The 23,064-nt window shown below is 49.9% G+C and overlaps 1 protein-coding gene across 1 annotated transcript in view; it reads left to right on the top strand.

The window, feature by feature from the left end:
• Positions 1-23,064, top strand: part of LOC100196680 (eukaryotic translation initiation factor 3 subunit H-like) — a 94,733-nt gene that overhangs the window by 48,766 nt on the left and 22,903 nt on the right. Inside the window, 2 exon segments of the mRNA XM_045719382.1 lie at positions 3,763-3,930; positions 16,750-16,849. Of these exon segments, the coding sequence (XP_045575338.1) occupies positions 3,763-3,930; positions 16,750-16,849 (268 nt within the window).

Below are 23,064 nucleotides of genomic sequence, written 5' to 3'. Positions count from 1 at the left end.
TAACTGTTGCTAAGGCCAGAGCAGCCAGTCGCTGAATCCCCAGTCCTCCTCCCATCAGTTTAACTGTTGCTAAGGCCAGAGCAGCCAGTCACTGAAACCCCAGTCCTCCTCCCATCAGTTTAACTGTTGCTAAGGCCAGAGCAGCCAGTCACTGAAACCCCAGTCCTCCTCCCATCAGTTTAACTGTTGCTAAGGCCAGAACAGCCAGTCACTGAAACCAGCTCCTTTGAGGGTGTCCAGTATGTAGAGAGCCTAATAAAAATGTTCTTTACTGTTGAGTTATTCCTCTTGAAAGGGAATCACAATGTCTTTTAAAAAGCTCAAGGTCTCATCGTCAAGGAAGGAATGATGATACGTCTTTGTCACCTTAATGTCACCTCTCTTTCTCTCTTTGTGTGTCTTTCTCTCAATTTCAATGTAAGGGTTTTATTACCAGGGGAAACATATTGTTAACATCGCCAAAGCAAGTGAAGTAGATAATAAACAAAAGTGAAATAAACAATAAAAAATGAACAGTAAACATTTAACATACAGAAGTTTCAAAACAATAAAGACATTACAAATGTTATATTATGTATATATACAGTGTTGTAACGATGTACAAATAGTTAAAGTACAAAAAGGGAAAATAAATAAACATAAATATGGGTTGTATTTACAATGGTGTTTGTTCTTCACTGGTTACCCTTGTGGCAACATCTCTCCGTGTGTGTGTGTGTGTGTGTGTGTGTGTGTGTGTGTGTGTGTGTGTGTGTGTGTGTGTGTGTGTGTGTGTGTGTGAGACCTACCCATTAACTCTTCGTTGACTGTAACCAGTATCTAGTCCTGGGTGATATACAGGGCTGTTTGGAAATATCCACGCGGGAGTGTTTCACTACCGTCACATTTTTATATTAAAAGTCAAGTATATATTTTTTATTGCCTCAGAAGAATAATCAGGGGCGTGCGACTGTAGTTTTCCTTCAGAATAATCCATTAGTGCAACACATTCATCAGGAAATAAATTCATTTTTTATCAGATGACAACAGAAGTGCACCGCTGTTTGTCAGCCACAGAGGTAAATGAGCTTATAATGAAAAATAGTATTTTGTTTTGTGTAAAAACGATGCGTATCCATCATATTTCTAATGTTTATCATAGAAAGAATGTAGCCGGCTACATTTCCTGATGTTAATCTTGCGTTTTTTAGCTAAAAGGTAGGCTGGACTGAGAACAGTAGCTATACATCAGTCAACAGCCTCTGCTGATTTTTAAAATGCTCGTTTGTCAATTCTCATCCGAGTGGAGAAGTGCAACATCAGTCTGATGCCGAGCATTTTACATCTGCGTTTTCTGAAATATTTCTGCAGAATTCTGCATTAACGCGACCCCTTAGTTTAACTTGCTAGTCTTCTAAGTAGAAGTGACGGGAAACATACAGTGCATTCGGGAAAGTATTCAGACCCCTTGACTTTTTCAACGTTTTGTTACGTTACAGCCTTATTCTAAAATGGGTTAAATAAATAAATAAAATCTCAATCTACACACAATACCCCATAATGACATCACAATACCCCATAATGACATCACAATACCCCATAATGACATCACAATACCCCATAATGACAACCCCATAATGACATCACAATACCCCATAATGACATCACCAATACCCCATAATGACATCACCAATACCCCATAATGACATCACCAATACCCCATAATGACATCACCAATACCCCATAATGACATCACCAATACCCCATAATGACATCACAATACCCCATAATGACATCACAATACCCCATAATGACATCACAACACCCCATAATGACATCACCAATACCCCATAATGACATCACCAATACCCCATAATGACATCACCAATACCCCATAATGACATCACCAATACCCCATAATGACATCACCAATACCCCATAATGACATCACCAATACCCCATAATGACATCCCAATACCCCATAATGCAAAGAGAAAACAGTTTTTTAGAAATGTTTGTCTGGTTTGGGGATAGATGTTCTGAGTGGTTGGGGGTCCAGAATAAGTGTTTGGGGGTAAGTAGGGGGTTTAGAGGCCACAGCTGGCCAATGAGACTCGGATGAATCCTGTCTGTCTGTCTGTCAATAGCCAGACTGGTGTGTGTCTGTCTCTGGCTGCGTCCTGTGATTGACTGGGATGGTACACACACAAACAGTCACACTCGGAGTGATGTGTAAATGTGCTGTCTGTCCTAGTTAACCTCCCGGTGCTGTCTGTCTCCAGTCTTCCTCTACTCTATTCTGTCTGTCAGTGGGAGGTCAGGGGACCAGCGGTGAGGAATATGGCTGATTCCCCAGCAGAGAGAGATGGTTGATTCAGTCTGCTGTCATGTATTTATAACCCACCTGATGAATGGAAAAAGTAAAAATGTCTCCTCCCTCTTTCTGTCCATCCTCTCTCTCTCTCTCTCTCTCTCTCTCTCTCTGTCCATCCTCTCTCTCTCTCTCTCTGTCCATCCTCTCTCTCTGTCCATCCTCTCTCTCTCTCTGTCCATCCTCTCTCTCTCTCTGTCCATCCTCTCTCTCTCTCTGTCCATCCTCTCTCTCTCTCTGTCCATCCTCTCTCCCTCTCTCTGTCCATCCTCTCTCTGTCCATTTCTCTCTCTCTCTCTGTCCATCCTCTCCTCCATCTCTCTGTCCATCCCCTCTCCCTCTCTCCTCCCTCTGTCTTTCTGTCTGTCCTCTCTCTCTCTCCACCTCCCCTTCTCCCCCACCCTCTCTCTCTCTCTCTCTCTCTCCACCTCCCCTTCTCCCCCCCCACCCTCCCTCTCTCTCTCCACCTCCCCTTCTCCCCCCCACCCTCTCTCTCTCTCCACCCTCCCTCTCCCCCCCACCCTCCCTCTCTCTCTCCACCTCCCCTTCTCCCCCCCCACCCTCTCTCTCTCCACCTCCCCTTCTCCCCCCCACCCTCTCTCTCTCTCTCTCCCCTCTCCCCCCCCACCCTCCCTCTCTCTCTCCACCTCCCCTTCTCCCCCCCACCCTCTCTCTCTCTCCCTCTCCCCCCCACCCTCCCTCTCTCTCTACACCTCCCCTTCTCTCCTCCACCCTCCCTCTCTCTCTCCACCTCCCCTTCTCCCCCCCCACCCTCTCTCTCTCTCTCTCTCTCCACCTCCCCTCTCCCCCCCACCCTCCCTCTCTCTCCACCTCCCCTTCTCTCCTCCACCCTCCCTCTCTCTCTCCACCCTCCCTCTCCCCCCCACCCTCCCTCTCTCTCTCCACCTCCCCTTCTCTCCTCCACCCTCCCTCTCTCTCTCCACCCTCCCTCTCCCCCCCCACCCTCCCTCTCTCTCTCCACCTCCCCTTCTCTCCTCCACCCTCCCTCTCCCCCCCCACCCTCCCTCTCTCTCTCCACCTCCCCTTCTCCCCCCCACCCTCCCTCTCTCTCCTCCACCCTCCCTCTCTCTCTCCACCTCCCCTTCTCTCCTCCACCCTCCCTCTCTCTCTCCACCCTCCCTCTCCCCCCCCACCCTCCCTCTCTCTCTCCACCTCCTCTTCTCTCCTCCACCTCTCCTCCACCTCTCCTCTCTCTCTCTCTCCACCTCTCCTCTCTCTCTCCACCTCCTCTTCTCTCCTCCACCTCTCCTCTCTCTCTCCACCTCCTCTTCTCTCCTCCACCTCTCCTCTCTCTCTCCACCTCTCCTCTCTCTCTCCACCTCCTCTTCTCTCCTCCACCTCTCCTCTCTCTCTCCACCTCCTCTTCTCTCCTCCACCTCTCCTCTCTCTAGTCCAGTATCAGATGGAGATGATGCGATCTCTTCGTCATGTCAACATTGACCATCTTCATGTGGGCTGGTACCAGTCCACCTATTATGGATCATTTGTCAGCCGGGCCCTGCTGGACTCTCAGTTCAGTTACCAGCACGCCATCGAGGAGTCTGTTGTTCTCATCTACGGTAAGTAATCCATCTCACACACTCACACTCACACTCACACATCTCACACACACATCACAAACCACACACACACACACCACACACACACATCACAAACCTCACACACATCACACACCTCACACACATCACACACATCACACACCTCACACACATCACACACCTCACACACACACACACACACACACACACACACACACACACATCACAAACCACACACATCACAAACCACACACATCACAAACCACACACATCACAAACCACACACACACACACACACACACACACACATCACAAACCTCACACACACACACATCACAAACCTCACACCTCACACACACACACACACACACACACACACACACACACACACACACACGCGCACAGAAACAAATGAATGTAATCTCCTCTTTCTAATAAGTGTATGGATGTTTTAATTCTGAGAACAGAGAGTGACGTGTCCAGATGATGTCCACTCTCTAAATAGGGTCAGGGTTAGTAATATACTCAAGCTTTCATTGGTACAAAAACCACTTTTAGACGGACCGTTTTTGACAGGGTTTTCTCAGGCCCTGGTCCTAGTATCATGTCTCCTACAGTGCCTTGAGAAGGTATTCACACCCCTTCTGACTTTTTCCACATTTTGTTGTTACAAAGTGGGATTAAAATGTATTTAATTGTATTCTTTTTTTGTCAATGTTCGACATAAAATATTTCTGTCAAATTTGGAAGAAAGATGAAATGTCTTTGTAAGCAACTCCAGTCTATATTTGGCTTTGTGTTTTAGGTTATTGGAAGGTGAATTCATCTCCCAGTGTCTGTCGGAAAGCAGACTAAACCAGGTTTTCCTCTAGGATGTTACCTGTGATTAGCTTCATTACGGTTCTTTTTACCCTAAAAAAAACTCCCTAGTCCCGACATACTCAACTGGAGGACCCGGACCCAGACCCAGAACCGGGTCAATGCGGACCGCAAGTCCCGAAAAAAGTTTAAAAGAAATATACAGTACCAGTCAAAAGTTTTGACACGCCTACTCATTCAAGGGTTTTTCTTTATTTTGACTATTTTCTACTTTGCAGAATAATAGTGAAGACATCAAAACTATGAAATAACACATGGAATCATGTTGTAACCAAAAAAAAAGTGTTCAACAAATCAAAGTATATTTGAGATTCTCCAAAGTAGCCACCCTTTGTCTTGATGACAGCTTTGCACATGCTTGGCATTCTCTCAACCAGCTTCACCTGGAATGCTTTTCCAACAGTCTTGAAGGAGTTCCTACATATGCTGAGCACTTGTTGGCTGCTTTTCCTTCACTCTGCGATCCAACTCATCCAAAACCATCTCAATTGGGTTGAGGTCGGGTGATTGTGGAGGCCAGGTCATCTGATGCAGCACTCCAACACTCTCCTTCTTGGTCAAATAGCCCTTACATAGCCTGGAGGTGTGTTGGGTCATTGTCCTGTTGAAAAACAAAAGATAGTCCCACTAAGCCCAAACCAGATGGGATGGCGTATCACTGCAGAATGCTGTGGTAGTCATGCTGGTTAAGTGTGCCTTGAATTCTAAATTCATCACAGACTGTGTCACCAGCAAAGCATTCCCACACCATCACACCTCCTCCTCCATGCTTCACGGTGGGAACCACACATGCTTAGATCATCCGTTCACCTACTCTGCGTCTCACAAAGACACTGCGGTTAAAACCAAAATTCTCAAATTTGGACTCATTGGACCGAAGGACAGATTTCCACCAGTCGAATGTCCATTGCTCATGTTTGTTGGCCCAAGCAAGTCTCTTCTTCTTATTGGTGTCCTTTAAAAATAACCAGGCAAGTCAGTTACGAACAAATTCTAATTTTACAATGACGGCCTAACCCGGACAACCCTGGGCCGAGTGGCGCAGCCCATGGGATTCCTGATCACGGCCGGTTGTGATAAAGCCCAGGATCGAACCAGGGTCTGTAGTGACGCCTCTAGCCCTGAGATGCAGTGCTTTAGACCGCTGTGCCACTCGGGAGACCAAAAATAGTAGTGTTTTTTTTGGGCAGAAATTCGACCATGAAGGCCTGATTCACGAGTCTCCTCTGAACAGTTGATGTTGAGATGTGTCTGTTACGTGAACTCTGTGAAGCATTTATTTGGGCTGCAATCTGAGGTGCAGTTAACTCTAATGAACTGATCCTCTGCAGCAGAGGTAACTCTGGGTCTTCCTCTCCCGTGGCGGTCCTCATGAGAGCCAGTTTCATCATAGTGCTTGATGGTTTTTGCGGCTGCACTTGAAGAAACTATCAAAGTTGTTGACATTTTCCGGATTGACTGATCTTCATGTCTTAAAGTAATGATGGAGTGTCGTTTATCTTTGCCTATTTAAGCTGTTCTTGCCGTAATATGGGCTTGGTCTGTTACCAAATAGGGCCATCTTCTATATACCACCTCTACCCTGTCACAGCACAACTGATTGTCTCAAACTCATTAAGACGGAAAGAAATTACTCAGATTAACTTTTAACAAGGCACACCTGTTAATTGAAATGCATTACCTCATGAAGCTGGTTGAGAGAATGCCACGAGTGTGCAAAGCTGTCATCAAGGCAAATGGTGGCTACTTTGAAGAATCTCAAATATAAAATATATTTTTATTTGTTTAACACATGATTCTATGTGTTATTTAATAGTTTTGATGTCTTCACTGTTATTGTACAATATAGAAAATAGTAAAAAATAAAGAAACCCTGGAATGAGTAGGTATTTTATTGTTACTCCGTTGGGCTTCGACCCATGGTATCATATAAACACACACAAGACATGGAAGAATTTGTAGAATTGCAGGAAATTAGCTTTAAAACAGGGAGAGAGAAAAAAATCTGCCCCATGCAAAATGTGTAGAAAACATAATTCCACGTTGACATTATGGGTTAAAAAAAATAAAATAAATATATATCTAAATTTGATCAATTTTAAAATCAAGCTGTACCACAACAAAATGTGTAAAAAATCAGAAATGGATGTGAATACTTCCTGAAGGCGCTGTACATAAATTAGGTTTGATTGATCACATGACCCAGGTCATGTCCTCTGCTGTTCTGTCAGTAGCTGTGTTTCAGGAAGTCTTCATGATGGTCTGAATATGATAAAGACTTGAACATCTTGACCATGTTCTGTTATAATCTCCACCCGGCACAGCCAGAAGAGGACTGGCCACCCCTCATAGCCTGGTTCCTCTCTAGGTTTCTTCCTAAGGTTTTGGCCTTTCTAGGGAGTTTTTCCTAGCCACCCCTCATAGCCTGGTTCCTCTCTAGGTTTCTTCCTAGGTTTTGGCCTTTCTAGGGAGTTTTTCCTAGCCACTGTGCTTCTACACCTGCATTGCTTGCTGTTTGGGGGTTTTAGGCTGGGTTTCTGTACAGCACTTTGAGACATCAACTGATGTAAGAAGGGCTTTATAAATACATTTGATTTGATTACATCCTCATGCTATTGCTCTGACAGGTTTTCCTCCATTAGTCCCCCTGTTCTCAGACATCTTCAGGGTGACCTCTGTCCCAAATGGTTACCCTATTCCCTCTACAGTAGTACACTACTCTTTTAGTTACCAGCGCTCTGTGGGGACATGTTCCTCAGTTTAACAGTTGAACACTTGAACATGACAGAGGAGACTGATGTTCCCTGACTGTGTGTCAGGAAGACCAGCAGTTCATAACTCACTCAGTCTTCTGCATGTTTAATGAGGGACCACTGTTAATCCGTTGGATATCAATAATGAAGTGAATACCTAGGATTCATTCCAAATGCCACCCTATTCCCTATATAGGGCTCTCTGGTCAAAAGTAGTGGGCCATCTTTATAGGGAATAAGGTGCCATTTATATAGGATGCCATCTATATAGGGAATAGGGTGCCATTTATATAGGGTGCCATCTATATAGGGAATAGGGTGCCATCTATATAGGGAATAGGGTGCCATCTATATAGGGAATAGTGTGACATCTATATAGGGTGCCATCTATATAGGGAATAGGGTGCCATCTATATAGGGAATAGGGTGCCATCTATATAGGGAATAGGGTGCCATCTATATAGGGAATAGTGTGCCATCTATATAGGGAATAGGGTGCCATCTATATAGGGTGCCATCTATATAGGGTATAGGGTGCCATCTATATAGGGTATAGTGTGACATCTATATAGGGTGCCATCTATATAGGGAATAGGGTGCCATCTATATAGGGAATAGTGTGCCATCTATATAGGGAATAGTGTGCCATCTATATAGGGAATAGGGTGCCATCTATATAGGGTACCATCTATATAGGGAATAGGGTGCCATCTATATAGGGAATAGGGTGCCATCTATATAGGGAATCGGGTGCCAAATATATAGGGTGCCATCTATATAGGGAATAGGGTGCCAATTATATAGGGAATAGGGTGCCATCTATATCGGGAATAGGGTGCCATCCATATAGGGAATAGGGTGCCATCTGTACCGGGAACGGGGTGCCATCTGTACCGGGAACGGGGTGCCATCTGTACCGGGAACGGGGTGCCATCTGTACCGGGAACGGGGTGCCATCTGTACCGGGAACGGGGTGCCATCTGTACCGGGAACGGGGTGCCATCTGTACCGGGAACGGGGTGCCATCTGTACCGGGAACGGGGTGCCATCTGTATAGGGAACGGGGTGCCATCTGGGATGCAAACAGCTCTAAATGGATCAAAGCGCCTCAGAGCAATCTCCATTATCACAGTTAGAGAGGAAGTAGTGAGGGGAAATGGCTTTTTATAACAGAGAGGAAGTAGTGAGGGGAAATGGCTTTTTATAACAGAGAGGAAGTAGTGAGGGGAAATGGCTTTTTATAACACAGAGAGGAAGTAGTGAGGGGAAATGGCTTTTTATAACACAGAGAGGAAGTAGTGAGGGGAAATGGCTTTTTATAACACAGAGGAAGTAGTGAGGGGAAATGGCTTTTTATAACACAGAGAGGAAGTAGTGAGGGGAAATGGCTTTTTATAACACAGAGGAAGTAGTGAGGGGAAATGGCTTTTTATAACACAGAGAGGAAGTAGTGAGGGGAAAATGGCTTTTATAACACAGAGAGGAAGTAGTGAGGGGAAATGGCTTTTTATAACACAGAGGAAGTAGTGAGGGGAAATGGCTTTTTATAACACAGAGAGAAGTAGTGAGGGGAAATGGCTTTTTATAACACAGAGAGGAAGTAGTGAGGGGAAATGGCTTTTTATAACACAGAGAGGAAGTAGTGAGGGGAAAATGGCTTTTTATAACACAGAGAGGAAGTAGTGAGGGGAAATGGCTTTTTATAACACAGAGAGGAAGTAGTGAGGGGAAAATGGCTTTTTATAACACAGAGAGGAAGTAGTGAGGGGAAATGGCTTTTTATAACAGAGAGGAAGTAGTGAGGGGAAATGGCTTTTTATAACAGAGAGGAAGTAGTGAGGGGAAATGGCTTTTTATAACACAGAGAGGGAGTAGTGAGGGGAAATGGCTTTTTAAACACCTTGTTCATTAACATGTATGACTCAAACTGGGTTCATTGACGTGTAGGAATCAAAGTCGACTTTAATCTTTCCCATCGGTGAAGTAAACAAATAATGTTTCTGTTTACTTGTCAGTAGTGTTGCACGGTATACTGAAACTTGGGTACTTCTTCCGATACTGAAACATGAAAAAACGGTTCGGTATTATAATTTTTTTGTTACATTCGGTACTTCTGTCAAATGTGTCTCATATCATGTAAGGATTGAGAGGATCGAGTCCGTCTGGTCATTTGTCTGAATGTTCTCTAGGGGGCAGTAGTGAGCTAGCCAGGCTGCTTGTGCAAGCTAGAATGGATAATTCCCACAGCATGGCTTCTTCCAACTCAAACATCATAACTCCAGCTGGTATAACTGGTTCCAGATGCCAACTAGGGGAATACTTTGCTTTCAGAGCAGATGAGGGTCCGGCCCACCGACACAACGACGCTAAGAAGGTGAACCAAAGCAGTGCAAGGGAGGATTAGGTATTTTACACGTGATATTTCCATTGTAACATTATTGTTATTCTACTAAATTAGATTTGTTTTTAGGTGACAATGGAACAGATATTCAGCTTAACATTCATTAAATCAAATGTTATTAGTCACGTGATGAATACAACAGGTGTAGTAGACCTCACAGTGAAATGCTGAATACAACAGGTGTAGTAGACCTTACAGTGTAATGCTGAATACAACAGGTGTAGTAGACCTCACAGTGAAATGCTGAATACAACAGGTGTAGTAGACCTTACAGTGAAATGCTGAATACAACAGGTGTAGTAGACCTTACAGTGAAATGCTGAATACAACAGGTGTAGTAGACCTCACAGTGAAATGCTGAATACAACAGGTGTAGTAGACCTTACAGTGAAATGCTGAATACAACAGGTGTAGTAGACCTCACAGTGAAATGCTGAATACAACAGGTGTAGTAGACCTTACAGTGAAATGCTGAATACAACAGGTGTAGTAGACCTTACAGTGAAATGCTGAATACAACAGGTGTAGTAGACCTCACAGTGAAATGCTGAATACAACAGGTGTAGTAGACCTCACAGTGAAATGCTGAATACAACAGGTGTAGTAGACCTCACAGTGAAATGCTGAATACAACAGGTGTAGTAGACCTCACAGAGAAATGCTGAATACAGCAGGTGTAGTAGACCTTACAGTGAAATGCTGAATACAACAGGTGTAGTAGACCTTACAGTGAAATGCTGAATACAACAGGTGTAGTAGACCTCACAGTGAAATGCTGAATACAACAGGTGTAGTAGACCTCACAGTGAAATGCTGAATACAACAGGTGTAGTAGACCTTACAGTGAAATGCTGAATACAACAGGTGTAGTAGACCTTACAGTGAAATGCTGAATACAACAGGTGTAGTAGACCTCACAGTGAAATGCTGAATACAACAGGTGTAGTAGACCTCACAGTGAAATGCTGAATACAACAGGTGTAGTAGACCTTACAGTGAAATGCTGAATACAACAGGTGTAGTAGACCTTACAGTGAAATGCTGAATACAACAGGTGTAGTAGACCTCACAGTGAAATGCTGAATACAACAGGTGTAGTAGACCTCACAGTGAAATGCTGAATACAACAGGTGTAGTAGACCTTACAGTGAAATGCTGAATACAACAGGTGTAGTAGACCTCACAGTGAAATGCTGAATACAACAGGTGTAGTAGACCTCACAGTGAAATGCTGAATACAACAGGTGTAGTAGACCTTACAGTGAAATGCTGAATACAACAGGTGTAGTAGACCTCACAGTGAAATGCTGAATACAACAGGTGTAGTAGACCTTACAGTGAAATGCTGAATACAACAGGTGTAGTAGACCTTACAGTGAAATGCTGAATACAACAGGTGAAGTAGACCTCACAGTGAAATGCTGAATACAACAGGTGTAGTAGACCTTACAGTGAAATGCTGAATACAACAGGTGTAGTAGACCTCACAGAGAAATGCTGAAGACAACAGGTGTAGTAGACCTTACAGAGAAATGCTCACTTACAAGCCCTTAACCAACGATGCAGTTGCTGGTCAAGAAATAGAGTTAAGACAAAATTTACTAAGTTAACGGAAGTGAAAGTAATTAAATCAAATCAAAAAGTAACACACAAGACATTTACATAACAATAAAGAGGCTATATACAGGGTGTTATGGTACAGAGTCAATGTGGAGACTATATACAGGGGGTACCGGTACAGAGTCAATGTGGAGGCTATATACAGGGGGTACCGGTACAGAGTCAATGTGGAGGCTATATACAGGGGGTACCGGTATAGAGTCAATGTGGAGGCTATATACAGGGTGTTATGGTACAGAGTCAATGTGGAGGCTATATACAGGGGGTACCGGTACAGAGTCAATGTGGAGGCTATATACAGGGGTTACCGGTACAGAGTCAATGTGGAGGCTATATACAGGGGGTACCGGTACAGAGTCAATGTGGAGACTATATACAGGGGGTACCGGTACAGAGTCAATGTGGAGACTATATACAGGGGGTACCGGTACAGAGTCAATGTGGAGACTATATACAGGGTGTTACGGTACAGAGTCAATGTGGAGGCTATATACAGGGGGTACCGGTACAGAGTCAATGTGGAGGCTATATACAGGGTGTTACGGTACAGAGTCAATATGGAGGCTATATACAGGAGGTACCTGTACAGAGTCAATGTGGAGGCTATATACAGGGGGTACCGGTACAGAGTCAATGTGGAGGCTATATACAGGGGGTACCGGTACAGAGTCAATGTGGAGGCTATATACAGGGGGTACCGGTACAGAGTCAATGTGGAGGCTATATACAGGGTGTTACGGTACAGAGTCAATATGGAGGCTATATACAGGAGGTACCTGTACAGAGTCAATGTGGAGGCTATATACAGGGGGTACCGGTACAGAGTCAATGTGGAGGCTATATACAGGGGGTACCGGTACAGAGTCAATGTGGAGGCTATATACAGGGGGTACCGGTACAGAGTCAATGTGGAGACTATATACAGGGTATTACGGTACAGAGTCAGTGTGGAGGCTATATACAGGGTATTACGGTACAGAGTCAATGTGGAGGCTATATACAGGGGGTACCGGTACAGAGTCAATATGGAGGCTATATACAGGAGGTACCTGTACAGAGTCAATGTGGAGGCTATATACAGGGGGTACCTGTACAGAGTCAATGTGGAGGCTATATACAGGGGGTACCTGTACAGAGTCAATGTGGAGGCTATATACAGGGGGTACCTGTACAGAGTCAATGTGGAGGCTATATACAGGGGGTACCTGTACAGAGTCAATGTGGAGGCTATATACAGGGTGTACCGGTACCGAGTCAATGTGCGGGGGTACAGGTGACTATGCATAATAAACAGCGACACAGCCTATTATATAGGTCCTTGATGGCAGGAAGCTTGGCCCCAGTGATGTACTGGGCCGTTCGCACTACCCTCTGTAGCGCCTTACGGTCGGAGGTTGAGCAGTTGCCATACCAGGCGGTGATGCAACCGGTCAGGATGCTCTGGATGGTGCAGCTGCAGAACCTTTTGAGGATCTGGGGACCCTTGTCAAATCTTGTCAGTCTCCCGAGGTGGAAAATGGTGTTGTCGTGCCTTCTTCACGACTGTCTTGATGTGTTTGGACCATGATAGTTGGTTGGTGATGTGGACACCAAGGAACTTGAAACTCTCGACCCGCTCCACTTCAGCCCCTTTGATATGAATGGGGGCCTGTTCGGCCCTCCATTTCCTGTTTTCCACGGTCAGCTCCTTTTGTCTTACTCACGTTGAGGGAGAGGTTGTTGTCCTGGCCCATACTGCCAGGTCTCTGACCTCCTCCCTAGAGGTGGTCCCATCGTTGTCGGTGATCAGACCTACCACTGTTGTCGTCAACAAATTGAATGATGGTGTTGGAGTCGTGCACGGCCGTGCAGTCGTGGGTGAACAGGGAGTACAGGAGGGGACTAAGCACGCACCCCTGAGGGACCCCAGTGTTGAGGATCAGCGTGGCAGATATGTTGTTGAGATGTGTTATTACCTACCGTTACCACCTGGGGGTGGCCCGTCAGGAAGTCCAGGATCCAGTTGCAGAGGGAGGTGTTTAGTCCCAGGGTCCTTAGCTTAGTGATGAGCTTTGAGGGCACTATGGTGTTGGAACGCTGAGCTGTAGTCAATGAACAGCATTCTCACATAGGTGTTCCTTTTGTCCAGGTGGGAAAGGGCAGTGGGGAGTGCAATAGAGATTGCGTAATCTGTGAATCTGTTGGGGCGGTAGTCGAATAGGAGTGGGTCTAGAGTTTCCGGCATTCTGGTGTTGATGTGAGCCATGACCAGCCTTTCAAAGCACTTCGTGGCTACCGACGTGAGTGCTATGTTGCGCTAGTCATTTAGGCAGGTTAACTTCGCTTTCTTGGGCACAGGGACTATGGTGGTCTGCTTGAAACATGTTGGTACTACAGACTCGGTCAGGGAGAGGTTGAAAATGTCAGTGAAGACACTTGCCAGTTGGTCCGCGTATGCTTTGAGTACACGTCCTGGTAATCCGTCTGGCCTCTTTGGATTTGTGAATGTTGACCTGTTTAATAAGGTCTTGCTACGGAGAGCGTGATCACACAGTCATCTGGAACAGCTGATGCTCTCATGCATGCTTCAATGTTGCTTGCCTCGAAGCGAACATAAAAGGCATTTAGCTCGTCTGGTAGGCTCGCGTCACATGTGAGCATTATAATATGATTACACAACCCAAAAGTAATGTGAAATACACTCATAACCTGACAGCAATATACTGTATGTAGACTGCTTCATGTTTGTCTGGGCTTGCTAGCAGTAGCCAATAGCCAGTCAGCAGCCCTGGGCGGAGCATTGCACCCTGGGAAGTGAAATGTACTCTGGGAATTGTAGTATGCGGTGGAAATTCCATTGTATTTCTATGGCGTGTAGACTACATGTCCTCCGTCGCGACTTCCTCCGAAGGGGCCATCCGCTAGCCTGCTAGCCGCAGCCCGCTAGCTGTCTAGAGCATATCAGACTGTTAACTGAAGAGGTCCATCAGCCAATTTCTTGGGCTACAATACCTATTAATAGGCCTGGACCCTTTTACTGCCTACACCTTTTTCTGCCTAGCCCTGCCGATCCATCACGACTGGTCTGCCGACGTAACCGCCAGAGGGTGCTGCCGCAGACCCTTCCGTCGCGACGTCCCCCTTCTGCTAGCCCCGGCCCGCTAGCTTTCTGAATCGCCGTGTCCCCAGTCCGCCTAGCTACCCACTGGTCCCTATGATCTCTCGGCTGCGCATGCTTCTCCCTAATGTCAATATGCCTTGTCCATTGCTGTTTTGGTTAGTGATTATTGTCTTATTTCACTGTAGAGCCTCCAGCCCTGCTCAATATGCCTTAGCTATTGTTTCACCTCCCACACATGCGGAGACTTCACCTGGTCTAAATGATATCTCTAGAGACAAAACGTCTCTCATCGTCACTCAATGCCTAGCTTTACCTCCACTGTGTTCACATCCTACCATACCTTTGTCTGTACATTGTGCCTTGAATCTATTCTTCCGAGCCCAGAAACCTGCTACCTTTGCTCTATGTTCCGAACGCACTAGATGACAAGTTCTTATAGCCTTTAGCCGTACCCTTATCCTTGTCCTTCTCTGTTCCTCTGGTGACGTAGAGGTGAATCCAGGCCCTGCAGCGCCTAGCTCCACTCCCGTTCCCCAGGCGCTCTCATTTGCTGACTTCTGTAACCGTAAAAGCCTTGGTTTCATGCATGTTAACATCAGAAGCCTCTTCCCTAAGTTTGTTTTATTCACTGCTTTGGTACACTCTGCCAACCCGGATGTCCTAGCCGTGTCTGAATCCTGGTTTAGGAAGAACAACAAAAAAATCCTGACATTTTTACATGGTGTTTTTCTCATCTCTCTAGATTCTATACATGGTGTTTCTCTCTAGATTCTATACATGGTGTTTCTCTCTAGATTCTATACATGGTGTTTCTCTCTAGATTCTATACATGGTGTTTCTCTCTAGATTCTATACATGGTGTTTCTCTCCTCTCTCTAGATTCTATACATGGTGTTTTTCTCATCTCTCTAGATTCTATACATGGTGTTTCTCTCTAGATTCTATACATGGTGTTTCTCTCTAGATTCTATACATGGTGTTTCTCTCCTCTCTCTAGATTCTATACATGGTGTTTCTCTCTAGATTCTATACATGGTGTTTCTCTCTAGATTCTATACATGGTGTTTCTCTCTAGATTCTATACATGGTGTTTCTCTCTAGATTCTATACATGGTGTTTCTCTCTAGATTCTATACATGGTGTTTCTCTCTAGATTCTATACATGGTGTTTCTCTCCTCTCTCTAGATTCTATACATGGTGTTTCTCTCCTCTCTCTAGATTCTATACATGGTGTTTCTCTCTAGATTCTATACATGGTATTTCTCTCTAGATTCTATACATGGTGTTTTTCTCTAGATTCTATACATGGTGTTTCTCTCCTCTCTCTAGATTCTATACATGGTGTTTCTCTCCTCTCTCTAGATTCTATACATGGTGTTTCTCTCTAGATTCTATACATGGTGTTTCTCTCTAGATTCTATACATGGTGTTTCTCTCTAGATTCTATACATGGTGTTTCTCTCTAGATTCTATACATGGTGTTTCTCTCTAGATTCTATACATGGTGTTTCTCTCTAGATTCTATACATGGTGTTTCTCTCTAGATTCTATACATGGTGTTTCTCTCTAGATTCTATACATGGTGTTTCTCTCTAGATTCTATACATGGTATTTCTCTCTAGATTCTATACATGGTGTTTCTCTCTAGATTCTATACATGGTGTTTCTCTCTAGATTCTATACATGGTGTTTCTCTCTAGATTCTATACATGGTGTTTCTCTCTAGATTCTATACATGGTGTTTCTCTCTAGATTCTATACATGGTGTATGTGTTAGGTCTTATGGTGTGTTGTCCCAAATTGTAAGAGAACCACTTAGTAGAATGTTAGACCTTTGTTTTAATCTTAACATCTTTTTCTCTCCCTTGCTCGCTCTCTCTCTTTCTTTCTCTCTCTCTCCCCCCCTGCCCCCTCTCTCTCTCTCTCTCCCCCCCTGCCCCCTCTCTCTCTCTCTCCCCCCTGCCCCCCTCTCCCTCGTTTGCTCTCTCTCCCCTTGCCCCTCTCTCCCTCGTTTGCTCTCTCTCCCCCTGCCCCTCTCTCCCTCATTTGCTCTCTCTCCCCCTGCCCCTCTCTCCCTCCCTACTAGATCCCATTAAGACCGCCCAGGGCTCCCTGTCCCTGAAGGCTTACAGGTTAACACCCAAACTGATGGAGATCTGCAAGGAGAAGGACTTCTCAGCAGAGGGGTGAGCTCACACACACACACACACACACACACACACACACACACACACACACACACACACACACACACACACACACACACACACAGAGACACACACACACACAGAGAGACACACAAAGGCAGAAATACCAACTGCACCTTTCCTGATAAGAATTCAGCATCAATGCGGTGCTTTTGAAAGTCCCTTCAATAGATTCCAGTGATGTTATTTTCCCCATGGGCAGGGAGAGCCTCATCAGAGGCTCTTACTGATGTGATGATTGGGGTTTATAACTAGTGTGTGTTGGGGCTGTCAAACAACTATACTGCCGTGTTGATCTGCTGCCTGGCTGGCTTTGACCCTCAGGCTGCTGGCCATTGATTTTAAACTGCATCTGAATAAAGCCTAATGAGAGAGAGACATTTCAAATAGCTCTGAGTTCCCACAAGCTGAGTTTATGAAAAATGGAATCCCAACAGACTGCTATTAAATTGACTAGAAAATAAACTGCTTTTGGATTTTAAAATAGGTGCACTTAGTCAATATTAGGAAGTGTTTGCTTTGGCTTGGATTTCTCCTTATTCTTTAGTTAGTTTCATGTTCATACTCATACCTACCCTTACCTACCTACCTACCCTTACCTACCTACCTACCTACCCTTACCTACCTACCTACCCCTACCTTTACCTACCCTATCTACCCACCTACCCCCACCACCTACCCACCTACCCACCCTTACCTACCCTTACCCACCTACCACCCCCACCTTTACCTACCCACCCACCCCCACCCCACCCACCCACCCACCCTCACCCTTACCCACCCTTATCCACCCACCCCACCCCCACCTTTTCACCCACCTACCCACCCACCCCCACCCACCCCACCCACCCACCCACCCCCACCCACCACCCACCTCACCCCATCCACCCACCCACCCCAATCCCACCCACCCACCCCCCCACCCCCACCCACCCACCCACCCACCCACCCACCCACCCCCCCCCTCACCCACCCTCACCCACCCACCCACCCCCACCCCACCCACCCCACCCACCTCCCACCCCCCCACCCACCCACCCACCCCCCACCTACCCACCCCCACCCACCCACCCACCCCCACCCCCACCCACCCACCCACCCACCCACCCCCCACCCCACCCACCCTTATCCACCCACCCCCCCCCACCCCCACCCACCCACCCCACCTTACCCACCCACCCACCCACCACCACCCACCCCACACCCACCCACCCACCCCCACCTCACCCACCCACCCACCCACCCACCCCCACCCTTACCCACCCCCATCCACCCACCCACCCCCCCCCACCTTACCCACCCCACCCTACCCACCCCACCCACCCACCCCCCCCACCACCCACCCCACCCACCACCCACCTACCCCCACCACCCACCCACCCACCCCACCCACCCACCCACCCACCCACCCCCACCCACCCACCCACCCCCCCCCACCCCCACCCCTTACCCACCCCTACCCACCCACCCACCCCCCACCTCTACCCACCCCTTATCTACCCACCCACCCCCACCCTTACCCACCCTCATCCACCCACCCACCCCCCACCTTACCCCACCCCACCCACCCCCCACCTCACCCACCCCACCCACCCACCCCCCCCCACACACCACCCCCACCCACCCCACCCACCCACCCACCCACCCACCCACCCACCCACCCACCCACCCACCCACCCACCCACCTTTACCACCCCACCCACCCACCACACCTCACACCCACCCACCCACCCCACCCACCCACCCACCCCCACCTCACCCACCCTATCCACCCACCCACCCACCCCACCTCACCCACCCTTACCCACCCACCCACCCCCACCCTTTACCCACCCTTACCCACCCACCCACCCCCCACCTTTACCCACCCACCCACCCACCCCCACCTTTACCCACCCCCACCCACCCACCCACCCCCACCCTCACCCACCCCACCCACCCCCCCCCCCCCCTTCCCCACCCTTACCCACCCACCCACCCACCCCCACCCACCCACCACCCACCCACCACCCACCCCACCACCACCCACCCCCCACCCACCCCACCCACCCACCCACCCACCACCCCACCTTACCCACCCACCCCCCCACCCACCCACCCTCACCCACCCACCCACCCCCCCCCTTACCCACCCACCCACCCACCCACCCCCCACCCTCCCCACCCTTACCCACCCCACCCACCCCCACCTTACCCACCCCACCCACCCACCCACCCCCACCCTAACCCACCCACACACCCACCACCCACCACCCCACCTACCCACCCCTACCCACCCACCCACCCCACCCCACCCACCCACCCACCCCCACCCACCCACCACCCACCCCACCCACCACCCACCCCCACCCTACCCACCCACCCACCCACCCACCCACCCCCACCCTCCACCCACCCTCACCCACCCACCCACCCCCACACTTTACCCACCCCCACCCACCTCCACCACCCACCCACCCACCCACCCCCACCCTTACCCACCCCACCACCCACCCACCCCCACCCCCCACCCACCCACCCACCCACCCCCCACCCTTACTCCACCCCTTACTCACCCACCCACCCCCACCCACCCCCCCCCCACCCTCACCACCCACCCACCCCCACCACACCCACCCACCCACCCCACCTACCCACCCACCCACCCACCCACCCCCACCCTTTACCCCCCACCTACCCACCCACCCCCCACCCCCACCCACCCTACCCACCCCCACCACCCACCACCCCCACCCACCACCCCACCCACCCACCCCCACCTTTACCCACCCACCCACCCACCCCCCCCTACCCCACCCCCACCCCCCCCCACCCCACCCACCCCCACCTCACCCCACTCCACCCCACCCCCACCCACCCACCCCCACCACCCACCCCCACCCCACCCACCCCACCCCCCACCACCACCCACCTTCACCCACCACCCCCACACCCCACCCACCCCCCACCCCACCCACCACCCACCCACCCACCACCCACCCCACCCACCCACCACCCACCCCCCCACCCCACCACCACCCACCCCCCCCACCCACCCACCCCACCCACCCACCCACCCACCACCCACCCACCACCACCCCACCTTACCCACCCCTCACCCACCCACCCACCCACCCACCCACCACCCACCCCTTACCCACCCACCCACCCCCACCCCACCCCCCCACCCACCCACCCACCACCACCACCACCCACCCACCCCCACCCACCCTTCCCCCACCCACCCACCCCCACCCTTACCCACCCTTACCCACCCACCCACCCCCACCCTTACCACCTACCACCCCACCCACCCACCCACCACCCACCCACCCCACCCACCCACCCCCCCCCACCCACCCACCCCCCCCCTCACCCACCCATCACCCACCCACCACCCACCCCACCCTTTACCCCACCCACCCCCACCCTACCCACCCCACCCACCCACCACCACCTTACCCACCCTACCCACCCACCCACCCCACCACCACCCCCTTACCCACCCACCCACCCACCCCACCCTTACCCAACCCACCCACCCACCCCCCCCCCACCCCCACCCACCCACCCACCCACCCCCCACCACCCCACCCACCCCACCACCACCACCTTACCCACCCACCCACCCCCCCACCCTTACCACACCCACCCACCCACCCACCCACCCCACCCACCCACCCACCCCCACCCCACCCACCCCACCCACCCACCCACCCCACCACCACCCCCCCACACACCCACCACCCCCCCCCCCACCCACCCACCCCCCTCACCCACCCCTACCCACCCCCCACCCCACTTACCCACCCCACCCCCCCCCCACCACCCACCCACCCACCCCCCCACCCCACCCTTACTCCACCACCCACCACACCCACCCACCCCACCCCTTACCCACCCACCCACCCCCACCTTTACCCACCTTATCTACCCACCCACCCACCCCACCCATCCCCACCTACCCCCCACCACCCACCCCTACCTACCCACCCACCCACCACCCACCCACCCCACCCACCCTATCTACCCACCCACCCCACCTTTACCTCACCCCTACACACCCACCCCCCCCCCCCCCCACCCACCCCTTACCCACCCACCTACCCCACCCCACCCACCCCACCCCCACCCACCCATCTCACCCCCAACTCACCCACCCACCCACCCCCCCCCCCTCACCCACCCACCCACCCCCACCCACCTTCACCCACCCCACCCACCTCCCACCCCCCCACCCCACCCACCCACCCCACTCCACCCCACCCACCCACCCACCCCACCCTCACCCACCCCCACCCACCCACCCACCCCCACCCTTACCCACCCACCCCCACCTTCACCCACCCCACCCACCCCACACCCCCACACCCACCCACCCACCCCCCACCCACCCACACCCACCCCACCTCCACCCACCACCACCCCCCTACCCACCCCACCCACCACCTCACCCACCTCCCTACCCACCCCCCCCACCTTACCCACCCCACCCACCCACCCACCCCACCCCCCCCCACCCCCCCCATCACCCACCCACCCACCCCACCCCCCACCACCCACCCACCCCCAACCAACCCACCCACCACCCACCCACCCACCCACCCCACCACCCCCACTACCCACCCACCCACCCCTACCCAACCTACCCACCCCCCCCACCACCCCCACCCCAAACAACCCTTCACCCACCTCCCCCCCTCCCACCCCCCCCCCCACCCACCAACCCCCACCTCTCCACCACTACACCCACCCCACCTACCTTCCCTACCCACCACCCTTCACCATACCCCCTACCTTTCCTTCTACCCACCACCTCCTCTACCTCCACTACCCACCACCCATCACCACCCCCCACCCACCCCACCTCACCTTTACCCACCCCACCCACCCACCCTCACCCTACCCCCACCTCCACCCACCCACCCCCTCTACCCACCCACCTTACCTACCCTTACCCACCTACCATCCCCTACCTTTACCTTCCCTCACGTCCCTACCCACCCCTCCCTACCCTTACCCACCATCCCACCTTACCACCCCTTACCTTTACTTACCCACTCCTACCTACCCCTACCAACCCCTACCCACCCTACCTACCTACTAGAGTGCGAACCGATTATGATTACTAGGTTGTAGTTATTATAGGAATTATGACGCGTCACTTATTTTCTCTCTACCATTTTGTTATTTCATATACCTTTTGATTATTGGATGTTCTCCTAGGCAGCCTAATCTCAGGAGTTGATAGGCTTGAAGTCATAAACAGCGCTGTGCTTCAAGCATTGCTAAGAGCTGCTGGCAAACACAGTAAAGTGCTGTTTGAATGAATGCTTCACGAGCCTGCTGCTGCCTACCACCGCTCAATCAGACTGTTCTATCAAATATCAAATCATAGACTTAATTATAATATAATAAACACAGAAATACGGGCCTTAGGTCATTAATATGGTAGAATACGAAAACAAAACATTTATTCTTTCAAGGAAATACGGAACCGTCCCGTATTTTATCTAACGGTGGCATCCTAAGTCTAAATATTCCTGTTACATTGCACAACCTTCAATATTATGTCTATTTTACAATTCTGGCAAATTAATTAGGGTCTTTGTTAGGAATAAATGGTCTTCACACAGTTCACAGCGAGCCAGGCGGCCCAAACTGCTGCATATACCCTGACTCTGCTTGCACTGAACACAAGAGAAGTGACACAATTTCCCGGGTTAATATTGCCTACTAACATGAATTTCTTTTAACTAAATATGCAGGTTTAAAAAAAATATACTTGTATATTGATTTTGAGAAAGGCGTTGATGTTTATGGTTAGGTACATTGGTGCAACGATTGTGCTTTTTTCGCGAATGCGATTTTGTTAAGTCATCACCCGTTTTGGCGAAGTTAAAGTAGGCTATGATTCGATGATAAATTAACAGGCAACGCTTTTATTATATGCAACGCAGGACACGTTAGATAAACTAGTAATATCATCAACCATGTGTAGTTAACAGGTGATTATGTGAAGATTGTTTTTTTTATAAGATAAGTTTAATGCTAGCTAGCACCTTACCTGGCTCCTTGCTGCACTTGCAGTAACAGGTAGTCAGCCTGCCACGCAGTCTCCTCGTGGAGTGCAATGTAATTGTATAATCAGCGTCCAAAAAGGCAGATTACCCGATTGTTGTGAGAATTTGAAATCGGCCCTAATTAATCGTGCC

Source organism: Salmo salar, chromosome ssa05 (genome assembly GCF_905237065.1).
Source record: "Salmo salar chromosome ssa05, Ssal_v3.1, whole genome shotgun sequence".
Lineage (NCBI taxonomy): Eukaryota > Metazoa > Chordata > Actinopteri > Salmoniformes > Salmonidae > Salmo > Salmo salar.
Note: the sequence above shows the minus strand (reverse complement) of the source record. Positions and strands in the feature narration are given on the sequence as shown.